Source organism: Brassica napus, chromosome C3 (genome assembly GCF_020379485.1).
Source record: "Brassica napus cultivar Da-Ae chromosome C3, Da-Ae, whole genome shotgun sequence".
Classification (NCBI taxonomy): Eukaryota; Viridiplantae; Streptophyta; class Magnoliopsida; order Brassicales; family Brassicaceae; genus Brassica; species Brassica napus.
In genome coordinates, this window is record NC_063446.1 from 27,523,538 (window position 1) to 27,532,576 (window position 9,039).

The 9,039-nt window shown below is 31.4% G+C and overlaps 1 protein-coding gene across 2 annotated transcripts; it reads left to right on the top strand.

Annotated features, from left to right (window-relative positions):
• The first annotated feature begins 719 nt into the window (after positions 1-719).
• On the top strand, positions 720-8,668 carry LOC125584506 (probable leucine-rich repeat receptor-like serine/threonine-protein kinase At3g14840). 2 transcript variants are annotated; one of them, XM_048753084.1, is made up of 23 exons: positions 720-978; positions 1,068-1,239; positions 3,545-3,616; positions 3,726-3,794; positions 3,889-3,960; positions 4,071-4,142; positions 4,411-4,482; positions 4,571-4,642; positions 4,734-4,805; positions 4,893-4,964; positions 5,067-5,138; positions 5,219-5,290; positions 5,374-5,439; positions 5,518-5,580; positions 5,668-5,709; positions 5,784-5,824; positions 5,912-6,285; positions 6,432-6,627; positions 6,721-6,882; positions 6,972-7,090; positions 7,169-7,617; positions 7,701-7,851; positions 8,106-8,668. In XM_048753084.1, exons 1-23 carry the CDS (start codon positions 873-875, stop codon positions 8,520-8,522), a joined length of 3,075 nt encoding a protein of 1,024 aa, XP_048609041.1. In that variant the 5' UTR covers positions 720-872; the 3' UTR covers positions 8,523-8,668. The 2 variants fall into 2 exon arrangements, with proteins under 2 accessions (XP_048609041.1, XP_048609040.1); XM_048753083.1 differs by having other exon boundaries at positions 5,784-6,285.
• The last annotated feature ends 371 nt before the right edge of the window (positions 8,669-9,039 follow it).

Consider the following 9,039-nt stretch of genomic DNA (forward strand, 5'->3'; position numbering starts at 1 on the left):
GATAAACTGAATATGATATTATCAGTAAAATTTGTATATATTTTTTTTATTAATTAACACCCCCAATTATCATGAGAAATATATTTAAATAACAGTATATATATTGGTAGAATTAGTTAATATCTATTGATTAATTAATTATCCTAAATATCATGATCAAATATATATATATATATATATATATATATATATATATATATAATTTTAAATAATTATTATTTAGACTAATGATTTATCCTAAAATTATGGAGAAGATATGTATATAATTTTAATAATTATTATTTAGACTAATGATTTATCCTAAAATTATTGAGCAGATGACAAATCAGCAAATTCACTTTTCAATTAATAGTATAAATAAATTATGGAGAAGATATATATATATATATATATAAAAATTTAAATAATTATTATTTGGACTAATGATTTATTCTAAAATTATGGAAAATATGACAAATCAACAAATTTACTTTTCAATTAATAGTATAGATAAATTCGATAAGAAAATGGAATAAACAAAAATAAATTACTTTGTATAGTTATTTTTTTATAATAAGACATATGCCAGGATAATAAAGAATATCTATACCAATGGTCAATTATTTTGAGAAAATGCCCAATAACTCGCTGGCCTCTTTTTGTTTTTCTCAAACTGGCCTACTTTGTTTAGTTTTTTGTTTGCAAGTTGTAATAAAAAGACCAAAAAGAAATATTAAAACTTACATAATGTTATTTTAATAATGTTGACTTACTTATCGTTCTCTCTCTCTCTCCCCATTTCTCAAATAGCTTCGTCTCTCTCTCCCCAATTCGTCACATAGACAAACCAACCAATTCTTCACCCTCATCGCATCTCATCACACCACCGAAAAATGCTGGCTTCGATAATGTCGTTCAATCAACTTCTCTTCCCATACTTTATCCTCTTTCTCATTCTCTCCGACTTCGCGTATTCTCAAACATTACCAAAACAAGAAGGTAGATCATATATAGTCAGTTATATGATTATAGGGTTACATCTGTTTGAGTCAATGTATGATTATCTGTGATTTGAATTTTTTTCGCAGTGGATGCTTTAAGAGCCGTAGCGACGGCGTTGAAGAAGAGTAACTGGAAATTCAATGTCAATCCATGCGACAATTCTTCTGATGGTGGTTGGAGAAATCCTAACGCCGGCAAAGGATTTGAAGACGCCGTTACTTGTAACTGCTCCTCCACCGTTTGCCACATCACCAGCATGTTCGTTCTTCCTTTCTCTCTCTTTTTTTTTGGACAACGTTCGTTCTTCCTCCCTATATACAAAAATATAGTATATCTTATCTCCTTTTATAAAATTTTCATTTCCATCATTATATTAAATTATTAACAATGAAGAAATCCAAAATATTATTGATAAACTTAAAAAAAAAAAAAATAGACTTGGTCGAAGTAGTAGTTCTCCTATTAGGCAATTACTGGACTACTATCAAAGTGATTAAATTGTTAATTATTAACCGATAAGACTTGCCGCCTTGCGCATGGTGACTTTATTTGTATATATTATCGATAGTTTTTTTATATATTTGATCATTTTATTTATATATATAAAATATTTTTTGTTGTTATTATATAGTAATTTCTTTATGATGGATCTGATCAATTTTTATTAAAAATAATGGAACAAAACTATAATTAATACATCCTGGGTTGATCGGATTGGATATTAAACAAATTATGACATAAAAACCTTATTTTTTCCATCGAACACATCCTTTAAAAAAGTGAACAGTATTGTTTTCACAGTTGAATTATTTTGACTTTTATCTTTCATATGATTTTGAAAGCTTTCAAATCAACCATCGAATTGATACATGTCATTTTAATGTTTTTAGTCGTATACTAAAACTTATATTTTTGTAATTTAAAGTCGTTTTAAAAAATTCAAAATATAACATATAAAAAAATCTAACATATAAGAAAAATATAACATATAAGGTGTCCTCATTTTTTGTATTTTAAAGTCGTTTAAAAAAAAATATAACATATAAGGTTTCCTCATTTTTGTAATTTAAAGTCATTTTAAAAAATTCAAAATATAACATATAAGAAAAAATCTAATTTTTTTATTATATGGTTAATGTGATTGTTTATTTTTTTAATAATATAAAATTAACCAAAATGAAGAAGGATGCAAAAATTGTTATCAAATCTTTATTATTCATAATCATTAATTGGCGTATATATGTAAATCATATTAGGTAATTTCATAGCTTTTATTTTGGGAAATAATACACACTTCTTATATTTTAGGTTAATATAATGTTCTCTAATGGACATTAAACAAATGATGACATAAAAACCTTATTTTTTCCCTCGAACACATTCTTGAAAAAGTGAACAGTATTGTTTTCACAGTTGAATTATTTTGACTTTTATCTTACGTATGGTTTTGAAAGCTTTCAAATCAACCATCGAACTGATACATGTCATTTTAATGTTTTTACTCGTATACTTAAGGAAAACTTACATTTTTGTAATTTAAAGTCGTTTTAAAAATTCAAAATATAACATATAAGAAAAAATCTAACATATAAGAAAAATATAACATATAAGGTGTCCTCATTTTTGTATTTTAAAGTCGTTTTAAAAAATATATATATAACATATAAGGTTTCCTCATTTTTGTAATTTAAATTTATTTTAAAAAATTCAAAATATAACATATAAAAAAAATCTAATTTTTTTATTATATGGTTAATGTGATTGTTTAATTTTTTTTAATAATATAAATTTAAACAAAAATGAAGAAGGATGCAAAAATTGTTATCATATCTTTATTATTCATAATCATTAATTGTCATATATATGTAAATCATATTAGGTAATTCCGTAGCTTTTATTTAAGAAAGAATACACACTTCCTATATTTTAGGTTAATATAATGTTCTCTAGTGTTATATAATTATGGAATAATGTGACACCATTAGATTAAACTATACTTTATATTAGATGCTATAGAATTTTTTGAAATGGAATTTATAAGGCATTTAGAGTGCCACCTAGGATTTGAGGTTTTTTTTAATTAATACAAAGTTAAGGTTCTAATTTTTCAAATGATTTTCAATTAATATATAGGGATTAACACAATTCAAGAGTATTTGCGACTCCTACCAGCACTAAATCCTATAATTAGCTACATACTAAAATCAACTGTGCTCGACTCTTCTAGTGAAAATGAAGACCATTATAGACTTATTTTAGGTATTTATCTAATTGCACAATCTAATATCTATAGTGAGTTTAATTTTAAAAGATTTTAAAATTCATTTTCCAAAGCCCTATTAGGCTACTACTACCATCAAAGTAAATTAGTCGTCTGAATGTAGACAAATCTATGCGCTGTCGCTGTTGACCTTTGTAACGCGTCCGTGAGTCTAATTCTTTCTAATATGCTGCTTTAATGATAATGCTATTGAGCTGTAAACATATTAATGGGCCTATACTTTGCTAACTGTTTTTTAAAAGCTAATACTTTTTTTTTCCTCTTAAAATCTTGCTGAAACAGAGTTCTCAAAGCACAAGACCTCCAAGGATCTCTTCCTAAAGAGTTCGCTGGACTTCCTTTTCTGCAAGAGATGTAAGAACCTGACTAGCAAAATATTTAGCTCTCTAACGTTCTCATTATTACAATATCTGCCGCCAGAACCAATATCTTTCATTAACTAACTTAACTGTCATTCTTGCAGTGATCTATCTAGAAACTATCTCAACGGTTCCATTCCTCCCGAATGGGGAACCTTGCCACTTGTAAACATGTACGTATCTTTTTTCATCTAGACTTTACATAGATAGATATGTGTATGAATGTATAGATTTATTTGAGTAACTTTGTTGGATGATAAAATGCAGCTCACTGCTTGGAAACCGGATAAGTGGTCCAATCCCGAAAGAGATTGGAAACATTACAACTCTTACGAGCCTGTAAGTACACTTATTTGACATCTATGTATTCAACAATGTTTCAGACAATCATACATGGAATTAATTAATATATGATTCGGTTCTTTTTGTTTTCTTGAACATCTTTTTAGTGTCTTGGAATTCAATCAGATCTCAGGGAAATTACCTCCAGAGCTCGGGAATCTACAGAAAATTGAAAGAATGTAAGAATCCATCTCCAAGTTCTCTGAAAAAGGTTACTTCTTCTAGAAGTTATTGGTATTTACAAAAGATGAGTGTAGATGTAAAAAAAGTTACTGTATAAAATTAAATGAAAATAATAAAAATGGAAAGATATTTTTACAACAATATTTTTTCTCTTACCACTTACAAAATAATGTTTTAGGAAATAAGGTTGCTACAACCTTTTTTGAAATATCTTTAAAATCTAGATAAAACATTATTAGTAACTTTTATGTTTTCTCTTTGTAGACTTCTTAGCTCGAACTACTTGACCGGGGACATCCCAAGTACATTTTCAAAACTAACTACGTTAACTGATTTGTAAGTACTCATCTGCTTTTCTTTGATCCCAGACAATGTGTTTTGCTGAAGATTCTGACCTATTACATTGTTATTTTTTGCTTTATAGCCGTATAAGTGACAACCAGTTTATTGGAGTTATACCAGAGTTCATCGAGAACTGGACAAAACTTGGAAAACTGTAAGCAACCAATCATTTTCTCTGATTTTTCATATCAGTATTGGTTACTTATAAAGTTGTAGAATGTTTATATTGCTGCATGTTGTTACAGGGTTATTCAAGCAAGTGGTTTAGTTGGAACGATTCCTAGTACCATTGGTCCTCTTGGAAAGTTAACAGACTTGTAAGTACAGTAACTTTGCGTGCCGGATTCATTGTTACTGTCAATGATATTTACTGTTTCCTTTTTCCAATATCAAAACTTTTGTAGGAGAATCAGTGACTTGAATGGACCTGGTTCTCCATTTCCACCACTACAAAACATGACATCGCTGAAGACATTGTGAGTTTGAGCCTTAGAATAAACACATTCTGACATTCACTAATGGTTTTTTCCCACTTTTGTTGAGCCTAACTTACATTTCCACTCGCTGTTTGTTTGCAGGATTCTTAGGAACTCCAATCTTACAGGAGAATTACCTGCTTATCTTGGATCAATCACAACGTTAAAGCTCTTGTTAGTAAACTCTTTTCTTCTTCTACAAGCACAAACTATGAACAATAGTTCAAACTGACATTGTGAAAGTTGTTATGCAGAGATCTTAGCTTTAACAAACTAAGTGGACCAATCCCAGCAACATATAGCGCTCTTTCGAATGTAGATAACATGTATGATGCTCTTCTTTCCCATTATTTCCCCCTCTTTCTTCATGGTTTGTTAACAGCTTAAGTTTTGTTTTTTGATCTTGCAGTTATTTTACAAGCAACATGTTAACTGGGGAAGTACCAAATTGGATGGTAGACAAAGGAGACAAGATGTGAGTTTTTCTTTCTTTAACATTACATGTATACAACAAATTTCTTTGTCTTGATACAACTGGATAATTATATTGCAGTGATCTTACTTACAATAACTTCTCCAAAGATCCAAGAACTGCAGAATGTCAGAAGAATTCTGTGTATGAAGAACAATAAAAACTCAAGCTTCTTGCACCTTCAAATTCATTAAAAACATCTTACAGTTTCTTGATTCTATTTATATACAGGAATATGTTTTCAAGCACAAGCCCTTTAGTGGCAAATAACTAGTAAGCTCTTTTCTTCTTTTAATAACTTATCAAAGCTTTGGTTCTAACACCAAATTTGTTATGCTTTGATACAGCTCAAACGTTTCTTGTCTGAGTAACTACATATGTCCAAAGAGTAAGTCTTTGAAGCTATATAATTACATTAACCATATAGCTAAAAATATAGTAGTGCATCTGATTTATCTTTCGTTTATGTTGTCAGCTTTCTATGGCCTTCATATAAACTGTGGTGGTAATGAACTAACAATCAACGGGACTAAGTATGATGCTGATACATCAGATAGACCAATCTTCTATGACAGTAGAAACGGTTGGGTTTCTAGCAACACCGGGAACTTCCTAGATGATGATCGGTCTCCTAAAGAAGTAACCTTATGGACAAATACATCAGAGCTTAAGATAGCAGAACCTAGGCTTTATACACATGCCCGTCTCTCGGCCATCTCCCTTACTTACTATGCATTGTGTCTTGGAGAAGGAAACTACACCGTTAATCTTCATTTTGCTGAAATTATGTTCAGTGACAATGAAACATATGGCAGTTTGGGAAGACGGTTCTTTGACATATACGTTCAGGTAACTTACTTAAACTTGTCTAAACTGTGTTTCTTAACGATGATTTGTTATGATATTAGAGTTATGAGAAATATTACATAGACGACTCTATAATATTTGAAAATATTGTGATTCTTATAGATATTGGCGTGTGTGGTAATGTGCAGGGTAAACTTGAGGTTAAGGATTTTGATATTGTGAATGAGGCAAAAGGTGTTGGAAGAGCTGTGGTTAAGAGTTTTCAAGTTATGATAACAAATGGGAAGTTGGAAATAAGATTGTTTTGGGCTGGTAAAGGAACTCAAGCTATTCCTTCAAGAGGTGTATATGGCTCTCTCATATCAGCTGTATCAGTAGATCCAAGTAAGCTTTGCTAAACTCAAAACTAACTTTTGTTTGAGTGTTGTTTCCCTTGTTGTTTGTCTCTTGATTTTATCTCCCATGATCTTTGTATAGATTTTATTCCACCAAAGGAGGCTGGCACTGGAACTGGAGTTGGAAGCTCTATTGGCATAGTAGTTGGTGCTGTAGCCGCTTCCACGGTATTTCTTGTGCTATTAATCGGAGGTATTTTATGGTGGAGAGGCTACTTGAGACCCAAGAGTCAGATGGAGAAAGGTACTTATAAAGATTAAACATTTAACCATCCATTTTTAGTTGAAAGTGGATGTATCTTCCAAAACTAAACGGTGTTGCTTCACTTTCAGATTTCAAGAACTTGGATTTCCATATTAGTTCCTTCTCCTTGAAGCAAATCAAAGTTGCTACAGACAACTTTGATCCAGCAAACAAGATAGGAGAAGGTGGCTTTGGTCCTGTACACAAGGTTAGCATCATAATGTTATTGACATTTTTATGAGAAAAAGGAAAATGAACTAAAGGTTTGTCCATTGTATGAATATAGGGAAAGTTGACTGATGGAACCGTAATTGCGGTAAAGCAACTATCATCTAAATCAAAGCAAGGGAACAGAGAGTTCTTGAACGAGATTGGTATGATCTCCGCATTACAACATCCACATTTGGTTAAACTATATGGATGTTGCGTTGAAGGTGGCCAGCTCTTGCTAGTCTACGAGTACTTAGAAAACAACAGTCTCGCAAGAGCACTTTTCGGTCCTCAAGAGACTCAAATACGGCTAGATTGGCCAACGAGGCAGAATATTTGCGTCGGGATAGCAAGAGGATTAGCTTACCTCCACGAGGAATCAAGACTCAAGATTGTACACAGAGACATCAAAGCCACTAATGTCTTGCTGGACAAGGAACTAAACCCGAAGATTTCGGATTTCGGTCTTGCAAAGCTTGATGAAGACGAAAACACACACATGAGCACACGAGTTGCAGGAACATAGTGAGTCATTCAACCAATCAATCACAAAGAAGTTTAATCTCTCTTTAGATTTCTTGTAACCAAAGAAATCTTTTGTTGTGCAGTGGATACATGGCTCCAGAGTATGCAATGAGAGGTCATTTGACAGATAAAGCAGACGTCTACAGCTTTGGCGTCGTGGCTCTTGAAATAGTTCATGGAAGAAGCAACACGAGCGCACAATCTAAGGCCGAGACCTTCTACCTCCTTGATTGGGTAAGTTATTTTTTGCCTCTTAAGATTTATGGGGTTTGAAACAATGAGTAAACATATATTTTCAAAACTCATTTGGAGCAGAAAAAAATAATATATAGAAAAAAAATAATATATACATATATATATGTTAACCGCTAATACTTTGGAACCATATAAGAATGTTTCATCTAGCTATACTCAGAACTGGTTTGGTTAAACCCTAAACACATATTTGAACAAGAAGTCATGAATATGAATCTTGATTTCTTCCACAGGTACATGTTCTAAGGGAGCAAAACAAGCTGATGGAAGTAGTAGACCCGAGGCTTGGAACAGATTACAACAGAGAAGAAGCAATGACGATGATCCAGATTGGGATCCTCTGCACCAGTCAAGTTCCGTCGGACAGACCGTCTATGTCGACCGTGGTGAGTATGCTCGAAGGACACTCCACGGTGGATGTTGAGAAGCTTCTTGAAGCTTCGTTCAACAGAGGAAACGAGAAAGACGAAGAGAGCGTGAGAGCGATGAAGAAGCATTACGCGATGATAGGTGGAGAGGTGATGACGAATGTGACTGATCAGACTACAACCACAGACGGACCATTCACGTCGTCTTCTACGTCCACGGCCAACGCCGGTGATCTTTACCCTGTTAAGCTTGATTCTGCTTATTGGAACTCTAGAGTTTGATCATGCATGGTTTATGTTTTTGCAAGAAACAAAATAAAAATTAAATTACAGAGCAAGTAATTACGACTCTCTTTGTTTTGCTTTTTGTAAAGTTTTCTTTTAATGTTTGAATTACAATTATTTTATTTAAGACAATTTGAAGACTACGTTTCTTAAAATAGAATATGAGATATCTTAAGAGATTAAAAATGTCCAAAACAATTTATATGAAGTAATTATGAATTATGGAGTACGTAACTATGAATCTTTTTATTTTTGTTTATATAATGCTTTTGTATAATAAAATAAAATAAAAATATGGATTAAGTAATTATGAAATAGTTAACAAAAAAAGTAATTAGGAATCTTTTTTTTTTTTTTTGTAAAATCTCTTTATGTTTGAATTACGTTTATTTTTATGTAAGACAATTTGAAGGTTGATATAACAAAAAAAAAAAAGACAATTTGAAGGTTATTTCTTGAAATAGAATATGGGATATGTCAAGAGATTAAACAGGTCCAAAACAATTTAGATGAA

What these genes read in the sequence shown, in the direction of transcription:
- LOC125584506 (XM_048753083.1), top strand. Translation starts at nt 873, where the DNA reads ATGCTGGCTTCGATAATGTCGTTCAATCAACTTCTCTTCCCATACTTT. An exon ending in CTTGGAAAGTTAACAGACTT is followed by an intron (nt 4,806 to 4,892) that starts GTAAGTACAGTA and finishes AAACTTTTGTAG; the next exon opens with GAGAATCAGTGACTTGAATG. An exon ending in CTTTCGAATGTAGATAACAT is followed by an intron (nt 5,291 to 5,373) that starts GTATGATGCTCT and finishes TTGATCTTGCAG; the next exon opens with TTATTTTACAAGCAACATGT.